At 34.9% G+C, this 20,465-nt stretch overlaps 1 protein-coding gene and 1 long non-coding RNA gene across 2 annotated transcripts in view; both read left to right on the forward strand.

Annotated features, from left to right (window-relative positions):
- The first annotated feature begins 1,109 nt into the window (after positions 1-1,109).
- Positions 1,110-20,465, forward strand: part of LOC116419261 — a 50,675-nt gene continuing 31,319 nt past the window's right edge. The window contains exons 1-2 of the long non-coding RNA XR_004229521.1: positions 1,110-1,325; positions 2,797-2,946. This is a non-coding gene — a long non-coding RNA (uncharacterized LOC116419261). The remainder of the gene's footprint in view (positions 1,326-2,796; positions 2,947-20,465) is intronic.
- Positions 9,222-11,174, forward strand: LOC116419258 (lathosterol oxidase-like). Its single transcript, XM_031938307.1, has one exon. It carries the CDS (start codon positions 9,295-9,297, stop codon positions 10,192-10,194), a length of 900 nt encoding a protein of 299 aa, XP_031794167.1. The 5' UTR covers positions 9,222-9,294; the 3' UTR covers positions 10,195-11,174.

A 20,465-nucleotide genomic window follows, 5' to 3' on the forward strand; every position in this document is an offset into this window, starting at 1 on the left:
CTATGAAGAGATAAGTAGCATGCTTCATCATCTGTCCTCTGGAATTGTTGTTGATCATTGCACTGGTAAGAGATCTTAAGTCTTTCAAACTTGTTTGTCTTTACAATGTCACTATTTAATGATCTTCTAGTTCTGCTCACTTCACTCTGGTAGATAGAATTTTTTTTTATCAATAACACTTGCATTAAAAAAAGATACATTATTATTTGCTTTGCTACTGTACCCTAAGAACCACTGGGGCTTTCCTTCTGATTTGTAGCTGAAACCTTGCAATATATATTGTCTCTCCCTTTTACAATGTAAGTTCCTTGAGAGCAAGAACTGACTTGCTTTTCTCTTTGTAACCCCAGCATTTAACAGAGTGCTTTGCATATAGTAAATGCTTAGTAAATATTTTTTCATTCATCTATGATTTTAAAAAAGAAAATGATAAGAAATAAAAAGAAGTTAAAAAAAAAGGAAAAGAAATAACAACAGTCTAGGACTATACTTTGCCATTTTCAAAGAATCCCATTATACATTACTGAAGCATTTTAATTACACACTATGGAATATTCCAAGAAAGCTGAGGTCTGAGAAGAAAGCTCAGTGGGTTTAGCACATGGTTTTGCATGCATATCATGCCACCAAGAATAAAACCACAGACCCTATTCCATATCTGCTGAGGCTGGTGAATTTTCTAACTGTATTATTTCATGAAATGCCTTTATTTTGAACTAATTGTGTTGTCTGGATAACTAAAGAAAAAAATTCAAATGATGGGTATTTGTGAGTTTTTTAAATTTAATAGCTTATTTTTGAATTTTTTTGAAATATTTTATTTTCAGTTACATGTAAAAACAACTTTCAACCTTTTTTTTTTTTTTTTTTTTTTTTTACAGCTTTGAGTTCCAAATTTCTCCTTCAATCCCTTTCCTCCCCTATCATTGAGAAGGCAGGCAATTTGATAAAGGTTATACATGTGCAGTCATGCAGAACATATTTCCATATTAGAGCTATTATTATGAATGCATATGGTTGCACAGAATACCTTGAACCTGTGGCAGCTATTTTGGGTACACCACCTGTGAGAGGGTGGTGCTTTAGGAGCTATGCTCATACTATGCTCTTGACTGAAAGAACAGTTGAAAGAGCTCTACTACCTAATTATGACTTAAACTCAGAAGACTTCAGAGAGGATCAAACCTCACAACAAGGTTCAGATTAGTTTCCATGGAAACCAGTCAGGAATTAAAGGCATACTCTATGATATCTTGTTGGCCAGGGATCAAGAGTCTGAAGGAGAGTAGGAAAAGTCCTAACAATGAGATCAACAGGAAGAGAAGGTGATAGCAAAAATTGTCTTTTCTTTTAAAGTCTATTACTCTTTATGTCCGGTAGTCAATCTCCTTTATCACATCTAATCCCTTTTTCTATTCCAACCCTCCATTGTAGAAATGAATGAAAAAGCTAGGGGGTTTCTGTTTCAAAGCACCCTTCAAAAAAATAAGAAGTGGCCCAATTATGGTGTCACTGGAAGGGAGTAGGAAATACACTTTATTCCAAGCGAAGTGTCACAGCAGAGTAAATCAGGGGACTCCCCTGATTATCACTACCCCATCCCTTACATCAGATATGAAGTGTAAGAAATGGATGGGAACTTATTTGATTTCCACTGTTATGAAAATTAAATTGGAAAAATGAAACAAATTAGAAAATTGAAATCCACAAGGACATTAAGGAATAATCAAGGATGGAGGTTTTAAATTTGAACAAGAGCCCTCTGGACTTTGCTCTACCCCCCCCCCCTTGGGTTATCCTCCCCTAAAAGAATGTAAGAATATAAGCTTTTGGGGGACAGGACTGGTTATGTGATAAGAAGGGGGAGTTTCCTTCTTGGACAAGGAAGGATTGGGAGAATGGAGACAAGATCAACAGTAGTGATATAATAAAGCTTCTAGGGGAGACAGTAATAATTTTAAGGTCCCCTGACCTTCTTCTGTTCTAACAATCTGTCAGTGATTCTAAATCTTCTGGCTTTGGAATCCATGATCCTGAGGTCCTCTGATTAAGAATATTATTGTTCTGTCAATGATTATAAAAGTCCTCTGGCCAAGGAATATAATAATATTTCTTCTCTTGTTAGGGAAGATATATTAGTGATCCTGAGACTATTGTCCTAACAATCTGTGTGTCAATGATTTCAAGTCTCCTGACTTTAGAATAATCCTACAAACATTACTGTCTGTTGGTTAGTGATAATCAAATTATTGAAATCACTCTTTGGTTCTACTCCTAGGCCATAAAATTAGCATATCAATAACACGATGAACTGGATCAATTTGTCTCCTTGCTTCTATTTTTTTGGCTAAATTATCTTGGAATTTAGACTGCTTCAATTGGCATTACAATAAACTTTGCCCCTTTACTTGGAAATGGATCCAAGTTTGCAAATTCTTTTGAGACTCCTCACAACATGAGTCTGTGACTCCAACTTTTTGGGGTCCCTTCCCTACCTCAAAGAATCAAAGAAAAAACTGCTCTGGTTATATTGTGCTTAAAATTGAGTATGTTACATATCTTATAAGAGAGGATGGTCACTTTGAAAGATCCTGATCAGTCAGCATCCTGAAGGAAGAGATAGAGCTAATTAAACCCCAGAAAAAGGCTTGACCTGGCCTCTCTAGGTATGTCCCCATTTTATGCAATTGGGGTACAATCATTCTTGCAAGAATATAAAATAAATCTTTCCTGCATTCACTGTGAATCAGTGGCATTCTTGGTAAGATAGTTTTGTTTTTTTGTTTTTTTTAATAGATGGGGAGTCTATCTAGGATACAGACTTCATGAGTTGGGGGCAGCCCCTGTCAAAGCATGAGAAGATGTGTCCCATTAATTCCAATGGTCTTGTAGATTGGCTCTGGTGTCCTCCATTCACAGAGTGTTCAAGATCCTAGGACCAAGTTGGTAAGAACATTACTAAGTTGGGGGATTTAATGGAACAAAGAAGTAGTAAGAAAACTCCTGGGGGTATTCTTTTGAATAGTCCTATAAGAGAGGATGTTAGCAATCTAGGGTTGAGTAAATATCAGTGATCTGGGATCCCTGGAATGTGGAAGATATTCATGCTAGAGTGTAGAAAGGATCTGCACAGAAATATTTACAAGAAATTTTAGGGGGAAAAAGAGTAAAGAGGTGGAGCCCTGGAAGAGAAAAGGTTCTTCTTCAAGATATAGGGAAGGAACAACTCTGTATTAGATAGAAAAGAAATTTAAAAGTAGTTTGTGTGTGTGTGTGTGTGTGTGTGTGTGTGTGTGTGTTGTCTTCTATGTTTCAGTTGGCTGAATTACAAAGGAAAAGATCTGGCCATTTAAGATTTTAAAGTGCTTGTTTTGTATCTCTATTTTATGTCTCTGTTTGCCTGTCAGGCATTTTGATTCAAAATAATCTAAATTTTTCTTTAAGTTAAACTTTCAAGTTTATCTCTCTAGAGAGGACTGGGGAATGGTCATGTCGGAATCATATATCCAATCCAATCTCTCCAAAGAAGGAATGATCATTAAAATTTCCACCCTATGCCCAGAAGTCAACCTCAGTTTTTCTTTAGAGAGATTTCCACCCCACCCCACCCCCTGCCAGAGTCCTAAAATTCTTCTCATGAGACTCTGAACTAGATAAAAGGATGTGATCTATCTCTATGTGACTTGGGGAAATCTAGGGAAATCCATTTTACACTTTAAAATCTTTCTCTCTTCCCTAAATGAGCAGTAAAATACAAAATATCAAGCTATCCACTTAGGGTTAGGGAAGAGTACAAAGATTTTGGCTGGGGGGTGGTTATATAGGAGCCATTGCCATTTTGCTCCCAGGGACCTGTGTCTCCATCTCAGGTCTCAAATAGTTTATTGCCATTTCAAGATTTGGGGAGTCTAGGAGAGTAGAGTTTTTGAGGGTACAGAGGAGTTTTTTCCCCAAAATATAACCTGAATTTGTGTTTTTAGATTTAAATTTCATATGATTAGAATTACTTTCTTTTTTTTTCATGAGAATGATTATAGTTTTTTAAAAAATATAATTATAACTTTTTATTGACAGAACCCATGCCTGGGTAATTTTTTTTTTTTTTTTGTTTATTTAATAGCCTTTTATTTACAGGATATATACATGGGTAACTTTACAGCATTAACAATTGCCAAACCTCTTGTTCCAATTTTTCACCTCTTACCCCCCCCCACCCCCTCCCTAAATGGCAGGATGACCAGTAGATGTTAAATATATTAAAATATAACTTAGATACACAATAAGTATACATGACCAAAACATTATTTTGCTGTACAAAAAGAATCAGACTCTGAATTATTGTACAATTAGCTTGTGAAGGAAATCAAAGATGCAGGTGTGCATAAATATAGGGATTGGGAATTCAATGTAATGGTTTTTAGTCATCTCCCAGAGTTCTTTTCTGGGTATAGCTAGTTCAGTTCATTACTGCTCCATTAGAAATGATTTGGTTGATCTCGTTGCTGAGGATGGCCTGATCCATCAGAACTGGTCATCATCTAGTATTGTTGTTTAAGTATATAATGATCTCCTGGTCCTGCTCATTTCACTCAGCATCAGTTCGTGTAAGTCTCTCCAGGCCTTTCTGAAATCATCCTGTTGGTCATTTCTTACAGAACAGTAATATTCCATAATTTTCATATACCACAATTTATTCAGCCATTCTCCAACTGATGGACATCCATTCAGTTTCAGTTTCTAGCCACTACAAAAGGGCTGCCACAAACATTCGTGCACATACAGGTCCCTTTCCTTCTTTATAATCTCTTTGGGATATAATCCCAGTAGTAACACTGCTGGATCAAAGGGTATGCACAGTTTGATAACTTTTTGAGCATAGTTCCAAACTACTCTCCAAAATGGTTGGATTCGTTCACAACTCCACCAACAATGAATCAATGTCCCAGTTTTCCCACATCCCCTCCAACAATCATCATTATTTTTTCCTGTCATCTTAGCCAATCTGACAGGTGTGTAGTGGTATCTTAGAGTTGTCTTAATTTGCATTTCTCTGATTAATAATGACTTGGAGCATCTTTTCATATGACTGGAAATAGTTTCAATTTCTTCATCTGAGAATTGTCTGTTCATATCCTTTGACCATTTTTCAATTAGAGAATGGCTTGATTTTTTATAAATTAGAGTTAATTCTCTATATATTTTGGAAATGAGGCCTTTATCAGAACCTTTGACTGTAAAAATATTTTCCCAGTTTATTGCTTCCTTCTAATCTTGTCTGCATTAGTTTTGTTTGTACAAAACTTTTCAGTTTGGTATAATCGAAATTTTCTATTTTGTGATCAGTAATGATCTCTAGTTCTGCTTTGGTCATAAAACCTTCCCTTCCACAGGTCTGAGAGGTAAACTATCCTATGTTCCTCTAATTTATTAATAATTTCATTCTTTATGCCTAGGTCATGAACCCATTTTGACCTTATCTTGGTGTACGGCGTTAAGTATGGATCAATGCCTAGTTTCTGCCATATTAGTTTCCAATTTTCCCAGCAATTTTTATCAAACAGTAAGTTCTTATCCCAAAAGCTGGGATCTTTGGGTTTGTCAAAGACTAGGTTGCTATATTTGTTGACTGTTTTATCCCTTGAACCTAATCTATTCCACTGATCAACTATTCTATTCCTTAGCCAATACCAAATAGTTTTGGTAACTGCTGCTCTATAGTATAGTTTTAGATCTGGTACAGCTAAGCCACCATCATTTGATTTTTTTTCATTAATTCCTTGAAATTCTTGACCTTTTGTTTTTCCATATGAACTTTGTTGTTATTTTTTCTAGGTCATTAAAATAGTTTTTTGGGAGTCTGATTGGTATAGTGCTAAATAAATAGATTAGTTTAGGTAATATTGTCATCTTTATTATATTTGCTCACCCTATCCAAGAGCATTTAATATTTTTCAATTGGTTAGATCAGACTTAATTTGTGTGAAAAGTGGTCTGTAATTTTGCTCATAAAGTTTCTGATTTTCCCTTGGCAGATAGATTCCTAAATATTTTATATTATCAGTAGTTACTTTAAATGGAATTTCTCTTTGTAACTCTGACTGTTGGATTTTGTTAGTGATATATAAGAATGCTGATGACTTATGTGGGTTTATTTTATAACCAGCAACTTTGCTAAAGTTGTGGATTATTTCTAATAACTTTTTAGCAGAATCTCTGGGGTTCTCTAAGTATACCATCATGTCATCGGCAAAGAGTGATAATTTGGCTTCCTCATTGCCTATTCTTATTCCTTTAATCTCTTTCTCAGCTCTTATTGCTATAGCTAGCGTTTCTAATACAATATTAAATAGTAACGGTGATAGTGGGCAACCTTGTTTCACTCCAGATCTTACTGGGAATGGTTGCAGTTTGTCTCCATTACATATGATGCTTACTGATGGTTTTAAATAGATGCTGCTGATTATTTTAAGGAAGAGTCCATTTATTCCTATACTCTCAAGTGTTTTTAATAGGAATGGATGTTGGATTTTATCAAATGCTTTTTCTGCATCTATTGAGATGATCATATGGTTTTTGTCTGGGTAATTTTTTTACAACATTATCCCTCACATCTGTTCTGACTTTTCCTCTCCCTCCCTCCACTCCCTCCCCCAGATGGCAAGCAGGCCTATACATGTTAAATATGTCACAGTATATCCCAGATACAATATATGTGTACAGAACCGAACAGTTCTCTTGTTGCACAGGAAGAATTGAATTCAGAAGGTAAAAATAACCTGGGAAGAAAAACAAAAATGCAAACAGTTTACATTCATTTCCCAGTGTTCTTTCTTTGGGTGTAACTGCTTCTGTCCATCATTGATCAATTGAAACTGAGTTAAATCTTCTCTTTGTTAAAGAAATCCACTTCCATCAGAATACATCCTCATACAGTATCATTGTTGAAGTATATAATGATCTCCTGGTTCTGCTCATTTCACTTAGCATCAGTTCATGTAAGTCTCTCCAAGCCTCTCTGTATAAAATTACTTTCAATTGATGCATTCGGGAATAAGATTTTAGAAATATGTATGCCTTAATATTGAAAAATTGATACTAACTTCAACAACAATACTATATGATGATCAATTCTGATGATTGTGGCCCTCTTCAACAATGAGATGAACCAAATCAGTTCCAATAGAGCAGTAATGAACTGACCCAGCTACACTCAGCAAAAGAACTCTGGGAGATGACTAAGAACCACTACATAGAATCCCCAATCCTTCTATTTTTGTCCACCTGCATTTTTTATTTCCTTCACAGGTTAATTGTACACTATTTCAAAGTCTGATTCTTTTTGTACAGAAAAATAACTGTATAGACATGTATACATATATTGTATTTAACATATACTTTAACATATATAACATGTATTGGTCAACCTGACATCTGGGGGAAGGGGTGGGAAGAAGGAGGGGAAAAATTGGAACAAAAGGTTTTGTAGTTGTCAATGCTGAAAAATTACCCATGCATATATCTTGTAAATAAAAAGCTATAATAAAAAAAAGAAAATTTGATACTAAAATTTAAATCTGTATTTGATTTTAAGACAAAAAAAATTAGGTATTAAAAGAAAGTTCTCAAGTAGCTTACCTAAAGAGAAAACATATTTTTATCTCCTAAGTAGTTGAAAAACATTTAAGGTACTATGTTGCTTTCTAAATTGCCTATTGAGCAATTTGTAAAACTTGTATAAGTTGTGTTTTAAAATTTTGTCAGCCAACCCAAAGACTCCAGCTTTTGGGATAAGAACTCACTATTTGACAAAAACTACTGGAAAAATTGGAAATTAGTATGACAGACACTAGGCATTTATCCATATCTAACATCTATCCAAAATAAGGTCGAAATGGCTTCCCAATTTAGACATTAAGAGTGATATTATAAGTGAATTGGGAGAATATAAGATAATTTAACTCTCAGATCTGTGGAGAAGGAAGGAATTTGTGGCCAAAGAAGAACTGGAGTTCATTATTGAACATAAAATAAATAATTTTTATTATATCAGTAATATAAAATGCTTTTGTACAGATAAAACCAATGCAGACAAGATTAGAAGGGAAGCAATAAACTGGGGAAAAATTTCACATTCAAGAGTTCTGATAAAGGCCTCACTTCTAAAATATAGAGAGAATTGACTCAAATTTTTAAGAATTTAAGCCATTCTCCAGTTGATAAATGGTCAAAGGATATGAACAGACAATTCTCAGATGAAGAAATTGAAACCATTTCTAGTTATATGAAAAGATGCTCTAAATGGCTATTGATCAGAGAAATGCAAATTAAGACAAGGTACCACTACATACCTGTCAGACTAGCTAAGATGACAGAATAAGATAATGATGAATGTTGAAGGGGATATGGGAAAACTGGGACACTAGTACATTGTTGGTGAACTTATGAACTGATCCAACCATTCTGGAGAGCAATTTGGGATTATGCTCAAAAAGTTATCAAACTGTGCATACCCTTTGATCCAGCAGTGTTTTTATTGGGCTTATATCCCAAAGAGATCTTAAAGAAATGCAAGAATGTTTGTAGCAGCCCTTTTCATAGTGGCTAGAAACTGGAAACTGAGTGGATGCCTATCAATTGGAGAATGGCTTGGAATGTTATGGAATATTATTGTTCTATAAGAAATGATCAGCAGGATGATTTCAGAGAGGCCTGGAGAGACTCACATGAACTAAGTGAAATGAGCAGAATCAGGATATCATTCTACACAGCAACAACAATACTATAGGAGGATCAATTCTGATGGATGTGGCTCTCTTCAACAATGAGATGATTCAGGCCAGTTCCAATGGTCTTGTGATGAAGAGAGCCATATGCACTCAGAGAGAGGGAAATGTGGGAACTGAGTATGGATCACAACACAGCATTTTCACTCTTTTTGTTGTTGTTTGCTTGCATTTTGTTTTCTTATTTTTTTCTTTTTAATCTGATTTTTTGTGTAGCAAGATAATTGTATAAATATGTATAAATATATTAGATTTAACATATACTTTAAACATATTTAACATATATTGAAATTACTTGCCATCTAGGGAGGGAGTGGGGAGAAGGAGGAAAATTTGGAACACAAGGTTTTATGAGGGTCAATGTTGAAATATTATCCATGCATAAGTTCTGAAAAAGCTTTAATAAAAAGAAATAAAATTGGACGACGCCCGACTGCGCGAGGGAGGCAGACGAGGTCGGGAGGCGGCGGCGGCGGCGGCCAGGAGCCCTCTGGAGGGGGAAGGTGTCACGATGGATCTTGTACTGAATGTTGCAGATTATTATTTTTTCACGCCATATGTATATCCAAGTACATGGCCAGAGAATGAAATCATCCGACAATCTATCAGTCTTCTAGTTGTAACAAATCTTGGTGCTTACATTTTATATTTCTTTTTTGCAACTCTGAGCTATTATTTTATCTTTGATCACTCATTGAAGAAACATCCACTTTTTTTAGAGAACCAAGTATATCGAGAGATTAAGTATACTGTCCAAGCACTGCCATGGATAAGTATTCCCACAGTTTTATTGTTTCTGGCAGAGGTCAGAGGTTACAGCAAACTGTATGACAACATAGAAGATTCAGCATATGGTTGGCTTGGAGTCATTTTTAGTATGGTGTCCTTCCTCTTCTTTACGGATATGGGTATCTACTGGATTCATCGGGGCCTTCATCATAAACTTGTATATAAGTTTTTACATAAGCCTCATCACGTTTGGAAGATTACTACTCCATTTGCAAGTCATGCTTTTCACCCAATGGATGGCTTCCTTCAGAGTCTGCCTTATCATATATACCCTTTCATCTTTCCATTACACAAAGTGGTTTATTTAGGCCTGTACATCTTTGTGAATGTCTGGACAATTTCCATTCATGATGGTGACTTCCGAGTTCCAAAATGCTTAGAAGCAGTTATTAATGGCTCAGCCCATCACACAGATCACCACCTGTACTTTGATTATAACTATGGCCAATATTTCACATTGTGGGATAGAATTGGAGGCTCTTTTAAGTATCCTTCTGCTTTTGAAGGCAAGGGACCACTAAATTATTTGAAGACAATAACTGAAGAAAAATTAAATGGCCATGCAGGAAATGGTTGCAAGAATGAACAGTTTTTCAGTGGAGAGAGTTTAAAGACTAAGTAGATTGTTGCCCAATCACTGCTAAATAGCAACATCTGGTAAAGAAAAACCTATTCAACAAGCAGCCAAGGGATATCATCAAATTGAACTCTTCTGTCATTTAAGAGTTTGTACTTTCAGTGCAACTGTGATATATATGATCATGGTGATGGATTCCAGCAGGATGTTGTGAACACCAAAACATGGACTCCACAGTTCCAACACTAGATATTGGACTAAGGTTTCTCTTAACTATCTGTTTCCTGCTGGAAAAGCTGTGGTATGATCATAGGGCCTCAAAAAATGTACAGAAAGAAAATGATAAAGGGTAGCAGGGTTGATTGTATATAATGTACCTTATGCTGCTGTTCAATGAGGAAGACTAATTTTGTTTAAAAACAAAATTTAGTATCATAACAAAGAGCTTTTAATCTAAAGGAGGAAAGCCTTATTGTGGCAATATTAATTGGTCTATCAAAAAATGGGGTGATTACATGCAGTGTCTTTGTGAAGTTACATATTCTGGTATTTAAAATTGGCAACTAAATAATGTAAGCTAATTAATAGCCAGTGTAACAAGATTTGTCATCCTCCCATACCAAGGAAATTCATTTTGGGGGATAGTGCCATAAGTAAAGTTAATAGGACTCTGTCTTTTACAGTGAAGTGAATAAACAGAATTTTTTTTTTCCTAAATTGAAACTACCCAGATTTTATTTATATGACTCATCCAGGCTTAAGATGACATAAATAAAACTTTCAGGTGTTTTTAAAAATTTAAAACAATAATCATTTTGATTTAATGCTTGAATCTGAATGTACTATAAAAAAGTGAAATTTGTTATCCGAATATATATTTGACAGTACTAATTTTATATTAAATTGATGCACTGCACTTTTGATATGTGTCAAAGCTACATACCTGCAATTTTCTATAAAATGGACAAAAATTCTAAATAAATAGCCAATGTGGAAGATTGATTTTGCAATTAAGCCATTCCCCCCAAAAAGTTTTAGGTGAATACTGTGCATGGTAAAATAAATATGGTTTGCAAAAACATTCTATGCAACTATTTGTATAAATGTCAATAAAAATTATACATTGTCATCAAACTCATCTAATTAAATTTTCTCACAACATCAAAAAAAAAAAAAAAGAAATAAAATTTTGTCAGTCCTGCTGGACATTTAGTATAAATTTTGTGAAATTTGGCCCAAAGTTATTCAGATATTACTTGTATTCTGAATCTTAAAGTTTGTCTTGTTTTCTCCCTTTAATAAAGTAACATACTTAAAGGATAAAGTTTATAAAATTTTGTAGAAAGTTAAGAAAAAAGAAAGGTGGTTTAAAAACAAGGAACAAGAAAGGTTGATTATAGAAGCAATTGTTGAGATTAAAAGGGCAATAAGAAGCTTCATATTTTGGTGAGTAACTATTATTAGATAAATTATTCCAGACAGGCAGTTAAGGGATAGCAGAGCAGTTAGATGTCACTAGCAAAATGTCATGGGAAAATAGAATGATTCTGGACAGGTTGCTGGAAGAAAAAGGAGGAACATGTGTTATGATTGGACGTAGTTTCACTCTTACTTTAGCCCTGTCAGAAGAATTAGCAGAGAATTCAAGGAATAATTATCCATCCTGTGTAAGAGATTTATGCATAAGTTAATAGACTTTTTTTGAAGTGGGATATAAAAGGTATAAGTCAAATATGAGGGGTTAAACAGGAGATCATTATACACTTCTACAACAATATTATATGAGGGTCAATTCTGAAGGAAGTGGATTTCTTCGACAATGAGAAGATCCAATTCAGTTTCAATTGATCAGTGATGAACAGAACCAGCTACACCAAAGAAAGAACACTGGGAAATGAATGTGGATTGTTTGCATTTTTGTTTTGCTTCCCAATTTATTTTTACCTTTCTAAATCCGATCTTTCTTGTGCAACAAGAGAACAGTACAAATATGTATACATATATTGTATTTAAGATGTACTTTAACGTGTTTAACATGTATGAGACTGCCTGACATCTAGGGGAGAGAGTGGAAGGAAGAAAGGGAAAAGTTGGAACAAAAATGATTGCAAGGGACAATATTGAAAAATTACCCATGCATAAGTTCTGTCAATAAAAAACTATAATAAAAAAATTTGAGGGATTAAAAAAGAATGTGGAAACCAAATTGTATTTTTAAAAAAGGGTGTCTGTGTGTGTGTGTGTGTGTGTGTGTGTGTGTGTGTGTGTGTGTGAGAGAGAGAGAGAGAGAGAGAGAGAGAGAGAGAGAGAGAGAGAAATGGATAGGCATTTGTTTCCACAGTAATGAAAATTAAATTGGAGAAATGAAACAAATTAGAAAATTGAAACCTACAAGAAGAACATCAGAGAATAATCAGAAGTAGAAATTTTAGATTTGAACAGGAGCCTTTTGGACTTTGTTCTTCTCCCCAAAGAATATAAGAATGTAAGCTCCTTGAGGACAGGAACTGGTTATAAGGAAGAGGAGTTTCCTTCTTGGGCAAGGAAGGATTGGGATTGGGATAGTGGAGACATGACCAACAACAGGAGCTCAAAGAATCAAAGGAAGAATTGCTTTTGTCACATTTTGCTTAAAATTGGGTATGTTACATATCTTATAAGGAAGAATGGTCCACCTGGAAAGGATCCTGACCAATCAGAATCTTAAAGGAAGAGGTAAGGCTAATTAAACCCCATAAAAAGGTGTGACCTGGCCTCTCTAGGTCCCATTCTGTGGAATTGGGGTACACTAATTCTTGCAAGAATGTAAAATAAAATTTTCCTGAAATCATTGTGAGTCAGTGGAGTTCTTGGTAAGATATTTTGTTTCTTACATGAAGAAAATAAATTCTTATTTAGATACAAGTTGGATGAGATGGGCTTGAAGGTGCCTTCCAATTCTGTGATTCTCAGTTATAACACTGGAATGGTCAAAAGTCTGCAAATATAATACTTCATACTCCTTTGTTGTATGTAGGAAGGTTGGTTGGACTTCCTGGTAAGGTTTGAAGTGATGAGAGTTAGGCGATGAGACTCCCACAAAGGTTTGTCCATCAGTTTGAGACAGATTAATGCCAGGTGATGGTCCATATGGAAAGGGTCTAGTTCATGATTTGAATGATGAGACAATTGCATATTGGTACCATTTTGAGGATTGGGGAAGCCTGCCAAATTTGCCCTTCTCTTAAGGAGACCCCTCACATAGCCAGGTAGGTCTTTCTCTTTTTAGCTTCTAATACAAATCCCAAGGAAGTGTGATCTCTTCATTAAGAAGTAAAGATAATAGCATGTAGACTGGATCAGTTATGGATCCAGGATTAGAAATGCTGGACAGTTGATCTGAAAATAACCGGAAGGCAGTATTGACTACAGGTCATTGTGACAGTGCCAGACTATTCAGTCTGTGACTAGACTGAAGTATCTATGCTCCTAACAATTAGTGATGTAACTAAACATGTAGCCTTATAATCCACATCTGAGAATGCTGCTTGTTTTTGCATAGCTGGGAGCTAAGAATTCTCTTCACACTTGTAAATAAAGTTCTATTGTATTAAAAAAATATAAATTCCGTTGAAAACTATCTATGCATGTGTTTTGAAAATAAAAAACTTTATAGATTAAAAAAACAAATGAACAAATAGAAATTGGATCAAAAAGTAAATGGTCAAGATTTTTACCATAGAATTGTAAGTAAAGGAATTTTACTCCAAAATAGCACATTATATCACCGACACTGCCAAATCATAAATTGCTATTTCCTATCAGAATACTTATTTGGAAAGCTTTAGTAGCATTATGACTTTTGTTATGAAAGTTTTAAGGAAAAGTCATAAAGCAAATCCTATGAACTCATGGGTAATTTTGTACTCTAAATAAGGATGATTTTTCCATTGAAAAAGAAAAAAATTAAAATAAATAAAAATGTAAACGCCATTATTAGGGCCCAGGCCATACAAAAACAAGCCAAGGGCCTGTTTACTTTATGGGCTATAGTTTGCTAACTTGAATACTGGGAGAATATGGGGGATCAAAGTAGCGGTTGGATTGAAGAAGCAATCCAGAGAAAGGGAGAATTCATGAAAGTGTCTGGTACATTACGAAGGAAGTAATTACCCAGAGAGGCTGTTTATCAGCAATTGAGGATAAACTAAAGGTTGGTCTGGTTTTTCTTGCACATTATGACAAATATGGAAATATGTTTAAAAGAACTGCACATATTTAACCTACATCAGATTGCTTGCTGTCTTGGGAAAGGAGAGAGAGAGAAAAATTTAGAACACAAAAATGAATGTTGAAAGCTATCTTTACATGTATTTGGGAAAATAAAATATTATTAGGGAAGAAAAAGAGAATAAACCAAAGGAGTAAGGAGAAAGAGAATTTTTTTGTTGTGACCTTTGGCTGAAATGAGAAAGAGGAAGGGCTAATTGGGTGAATCTGAAGCAGCATCTGTGAGTCTTGGAAGAATCATGATAATCCTGACAGAAGCAAAGTGAATGATTGCATCTGAGGCATCTGGAGCTCTCTGTGCTGGCTATTGAGACCAAGTTGGAAGGAAATTTCCTTATTCTATTTGCTTTCTTTGAAGAGGATAAATTTTCTTACTTGTAGAAATTTCCTTGAGAGTTGTTAACTATTTGTATATGGGGGTGAAATTATGAAAATTATTCACTCCCCGTTTTTTCTTCTATATTACTTTTTTATTTTCTATTTGATTTGTCATTTTGATCTTAAAATAGAATGTATGAACAGTAATTGCTTACTTAGGATTCTTACCAGTCTGAATTAGAGGAAACTAGGTGTTCAAAGTTAAATGGGATCCTGAGTTATACTAGTATTAAAAAGGTTTTTTTCCCCATTCCCAATACACAAAAAAGAGGATTGAATCATTTGCTTTGAAAAGTACTGAAGAGAGAATACATTACAACCTGAAACATGAAGTATAAAGAAAGGAAAAGTCACTTTTGCATCTATCGTCTAAGAAAAACTTCCTACCTGCCCCAAAGCTTGCCTCCAATAACAAACAAACTGCTGGGTCTATATGATAGAGAGACCTAGAAATCTGAGTCATGGCTTAATAATGGCTATAATAAGAATAAGTTGAGATCAACACAGAAGAAGAAGTATTTTTATTGACTATTAAACCAAGTCAAGTATAACTTATTGATACAATCTGGTTATGAAGCAGCAAAGATTGAAGAAGTCAAAAATAATTGTTTACTATGGGACTTTATCTGCACAGGATCTTACTAGAATTCTATGAACTATTTGCCCAGTTTGGCTTCTGTAATAAAACTTGGAGATTTTATTTTTGTCGGTAGAAGGCCCGCCTATGTTGGCTATGTTGATATCCAAAGGGGCCCATTTTAATTTGTGGAAGAGGAAAGCTGGAGGGCCAAGCAACTTTCTGTCAACGACTGTATTTCATTAATTTTAAAGATTTTCAGTTGCTTATTGCTAGCTGGCTCATATATCAAGTAGTCCATCAATGAACATTTATTAAGTACCTCTCTAAATACAAACAGCTCCTGCCTTGAAGCACTTACATTCCATCAGGGAAAGCCCACACATACACAAAAATTTAAGTGGATATGATTGAAAATGGAATCATGGGGCTATCAAGTATGCTTTAAGAGGTCCCACATTATTATATAGAAGTGAGAAAAAAAGATATTAGATTTTTATGTTTTCTACATCTCTTTTCTATGGCTTGGGGCTCCTTCCCGTGGCTAGGGCATGGGAACATAGCATCTCTCTCCTCCCTTCCCATATCCCATACTCCTCCTCAGGGAACTGAGTATTTCATCACAGTGTGTTTGTAGAGAATAGAGGTCATGGGGAATAGATCACCCTTCAAATATACTAATTCTAAACAAAAAGACATTTGCCTGAAGAGACCAATTATATTGAAAGAGATTGGTCCAAGGATAAAGAAGGTCACTCACTCAGATTACTGTTTCTCAGAGAAATCTGAATCTTTCATCAGAACATGTGAATCATTTCTAACTGGGCTGGCTAAAGTTGTAGTTATTGGGGGGAGGAGAAGGGTGGAGACCAACCCCCTATTGGCTGAGACAGGATATAGAAGAGATGAGAGTTGGTGATAAGGCTGTACTTAGCTCTAGTAATTTTGAAGTTCCTCTGAAGGCCATTAAGTCTTTCTTATATGGATCAGTGATTCTTCTTGGAAGTTGGTAAGAAGTCTCTGACAAGTCAGTGACGATGTTTTCTGTTTATACTCCTGCAAGAAAAGAGATGGTAAATAAACATGAGATCATAAAAATATTCATGAAAGGTCCTCAATTTCCCATCTTGCTTTTGTTCCACTTGATTTCATTTCCCTTAAATTTTCAACTTATATCATCTCTATAATAATTAAAAACATTAAACAGGAGGTTGTTTGGTGTTTATATATAAGCATAAGGATAGATCCCATTGAGGAAGTAAAGGAAAAAAGAAGTAACCAAGGATTTATTAAGTGTCTGTTCTTGCTAAGTATTTTACAAATATTTTCTCATTTGATTTTAACATCAACTCTATAATGTAAGTGCTATTATTTCTCTCATTTTACATTTGAGGAAGTTGAAGTAGACAAAGGCTAATTGACTTTTCCAGAGTCTCATAGCTAGTAAGTGTCTGAGCCTGGAGTATTCCTGACTCCAAACATAGTACTCTATCTACTATGCAAACTAATTGCAGGAAGTACAAGTAGGAGACATCCTGAAATTCTTACAGAATTTTCCTAGCAACATAGTGTTTGACATACATACATGACTGATATTCAAATAATTAAGGTGTACTAAACACTAAAATCTTATTGGCTATAATTGTTAATTTATTTTTTTTTCTTTTATTCTCCCCCCTAGTTACATGTAAAGACAATTTTTACATTAATTTTTAACTAGTATATTTATTAATTCATTTTCATTTGGTTTGTTTTTTCTTTTTTTTAAATAGTGTTTTGTTTTTTCCAATTACATGTAAAGACAATTTTTAACATTTGTTTAAAATATTTTGAAATCTAAATTTTCTCCTTTCCTCCATCTCTTTACTTCTCCCTAAAAAAGTAATTTGTTATATGTTATATATGGGCAATCACATTAATCATTTGTATAAAAAGAAATGGAATAAAAGGAAAGAACTATGAAAAAACAAAGTGAAAATTGTATGCTTTGATGCTCCAAGTCATTATTAATCAGAGAAATGCAAATTAAGACAAGTCTGAGATACCACTACACACACCTGTCAGACTGGCTAGAATGACAGGGAAAGATAATGCGGAATGTTGGAAGGGATATGCGAAAACAGGGACACTAATACACTGTCGGTGCAATTGTGAATATATCCAGCCATTCTGGAAAGCAATTTGGAACTATGCTCAAAAAGTTATCAAACTGTGCATACCCTTTGATCCAGCAGTGCTACTACTGAATTTATATCCCAAAGAGATACTAAAGAAGGGAAAAGGACCTGTTTGTGCCAAAATGTTTGTGGCAGCCCTGTTTGTAGTAGCTAGAAACTGGAAAATGAATGAATGCCCAGAAATTGGAGAATGGCTGAATACATTGTGGTATATGAATATTATGGAATATTATTGTTCTGTAAAAAATGACCAGCAGGATGAATACAGAGAGGATTGGCGAGACTTACATGAACTGATGCTAAGTGAAATGAGCAGACCCAGGAGATCATTTTATACTTCAACAATGATACTGTATGAGGATGTATTCTGATGGAAGTGGATTTCTTCGACAAAGAGAAAATCTAACTCAGTTTCAATTGATCAATGATGGACAGAAGCAGCTACACCCAAAGAAAGAACACTGGGAAATGAATGTAAACTGTCTGTATTTTTGTTTTTCTTCCCGGGTTATATTTACCTTCTGAATCCAATTCTCCCTGTGCAAAAGAGAACTGTTCGGTTCTGCACACATATATTGTATCTAGGATATATTGTGACATATTTAACATGTATAGGCCTGCTTGCCATCTGGGAGAGGGGGTGGAGGGAGGGAGGGGAAAAATCGGAACAGAAGTGAGTGCAAGGGATAATGTTGTAAAAAATTACCCAGGCATGGGTTCTGTCAATAAAAAATTGTAATTATGAAAAAAAATTGTATGCTTTAATATGCATCCATCAGTTCTTTTTCTAGTCACTGATAGCATTTTTCATAAAGAGTCTTTTGGAATTGTCCAAGATCATTGTGTTGCTGAGAAGAGTTAAGTCAATCACAGTGGATCATTGTACTATGTACAACGTTCTCCTGCTCACTTCACTTTGCATCAATTCATGTAAATCTTTATAGATTTTTTTCTGAAATCAGCCTGCTTATAATTTCCTACAGCACAATAATATTTCATTATAATAATATACCTCACTTATTCAGCCATCCCTCAATTTATGAACACCCCATCAATTTCCAGTTGCTTGCCACCATAAAAAAAACTGCCATAAATATTTTTGTACAAATAAGTCCTTTCCCCTGATAGGTATCTTTTTGTTTGGGGATTCAGAAAGCATTTTAGGATCTTCTAATAATTCAATGACAATAGAAGTAATGTGCTATTTTAGGACCAAACTGAGGTCATGGACACATAATCAGTAAGTGTCTGAGGCTAGATTTGAACTCAGGTGTTTCTGACTCCAGACCCAACTGCTCTATCCACTATTTATGCACTATTTTTGCACCACTTAGTAGCCTCCTGGGGATATATTGCATTTCCTAATATCCCTATTCACTTTGGGTAACCTACAATTTTAATTCTTGATGCTTGCAATATTTTCTCCTTGATCTGGGAGTTCTGGAATTTGGTTATAATATTTCTGGGACTTTTCAGTTTGGGATCTCTTTCCAGAGGTGATCAGTGGATTTTTTTCAATTTTTATTTTATGTTCTGGTTCCAGAATTCAGGACAGTTTTTCTTGATAATTTCTTGAAAGATGATGCCCAGGCTCTCTTTTTTTTAAATCATGACTTTCAAGTAAACCAATATTTTTAAAATTATCTCTCCTGGATCTATTTTCCAGGTCAGTTGTTTTTCCAATGAGATATTTCACCTTTTTTTTTTCTATTTTTAAAATTTTTGGGGGGTTTTGCTTTATTTTTTCTTGATTTCTCATAAAGTCATTAGCTTCCATTTGCTCAATTCTATTTTTTAAGGAATTACTTTCCTCAGTGAGTTTTTGTGCCTTCTCTCCCAATTGTCCAATTTTTTTAAGGCATTCTTTTCCTCATTAGCCTTTTGCATTTCCTTTTGCATCATTCTCAATTCTTTTCCTAAATTTTCCTGTATCTCTCTTACTTGATTACCAAGATTCTTTTTGAGCTCTTCCATAGCTTGAGAACAATTCTGATTTTTCTTGGAGGCTTGGATGTAGGACTTTTGATTTTGTTATCTTCTTCTGAGTGTGTGTTTTGATTTTCCTTGTTACCATAATAATGGTGACAATGGTCACCATTGTTCAATGGTCAGAAAGTTTTTTTTGGTTGTCTGCTCATTTTCCCAGTCTATTAATTAGCTTTTAATTCTTAAAGTAAGACTGTGTTTCCAGGGTAGAGAGTGTACTGATCCAAGCTTCAGGGGTTTTGTGCAACTGTTTTCAGAGCTCCTCCAAGTAACCTGACCACAAGTATTCCTTTCTGCCCTGCAGCTGTTAGCGATGTTTCTACCCCATTGCAGCTATAAGATTTAAAGGAATGAAATTCTACTTTGCTGATATTTAGGCCTAGGATTGGGGCTGGGATCCGCTGGGATCCCACCCTACTTCCACAGATCTTTTCTGCTGACCTTCCAGGGCTGAGACTGGGTCAGGACTGTGCAGAGATTGTAAGCTGGACTCTCACCCTGATATCACAGACCTTTCCTGCTGACTTAAATTCTTTTTGGCTAGAAAATATTCTAGTTCTAAAACTTGTTTACGTCATTATTTAAAGGAATTTGGAGTGGTTTGGGGGAGAGGTTGGGCAAATTCTTATCTTTACTTCACCATCTTGGCTCAGCCTCCATAATTTTAATGCTTGGTGGCTGTGATATTCCATGACATAATCATGTATCACCAATGGAAGACTGTTATTTCTTTTGTTTCAGGTAAAATCTTGGGGTCTTTAAAAGCACTGTAATTTCTCTAAGGCAAATCAACCCATGTTCTTCCTCTTGAACATTCTTCATCTTCACTGTTTAAGGTATCAATGAATTAGTTTCATGAGTTGGCCATACAATAAACAATTACTATTTTTCATTTACTTTTTTCCTATATAGATAAACTAAACTCTTTT

This window comes from Sarcophilus harrisii, chromosome 1 (genome assembly GCF_902635505.1).
Source record: "Sarcophilus harrisii chromosome 1, mSarHar1.11, whole genome shotgun sequence".
Classification (NCBI taxonomy): domain Eukaryota; kingdom Metazoa; phylum Chordata; class Mammalia; order Dasyuromorphia; family Dasyuridae; genus Sarcophilus; species Sarcophilus harrisii.

Excerpts from the sequence above, each read along its gene's own strand:
- LOC116419258 (XM_031938307.1), top strand. The coding sequence starts at position 9,295 with ATGGATCTTGTACTGAATGTTGCAGATTATTATTTTTTCACGCCATAT.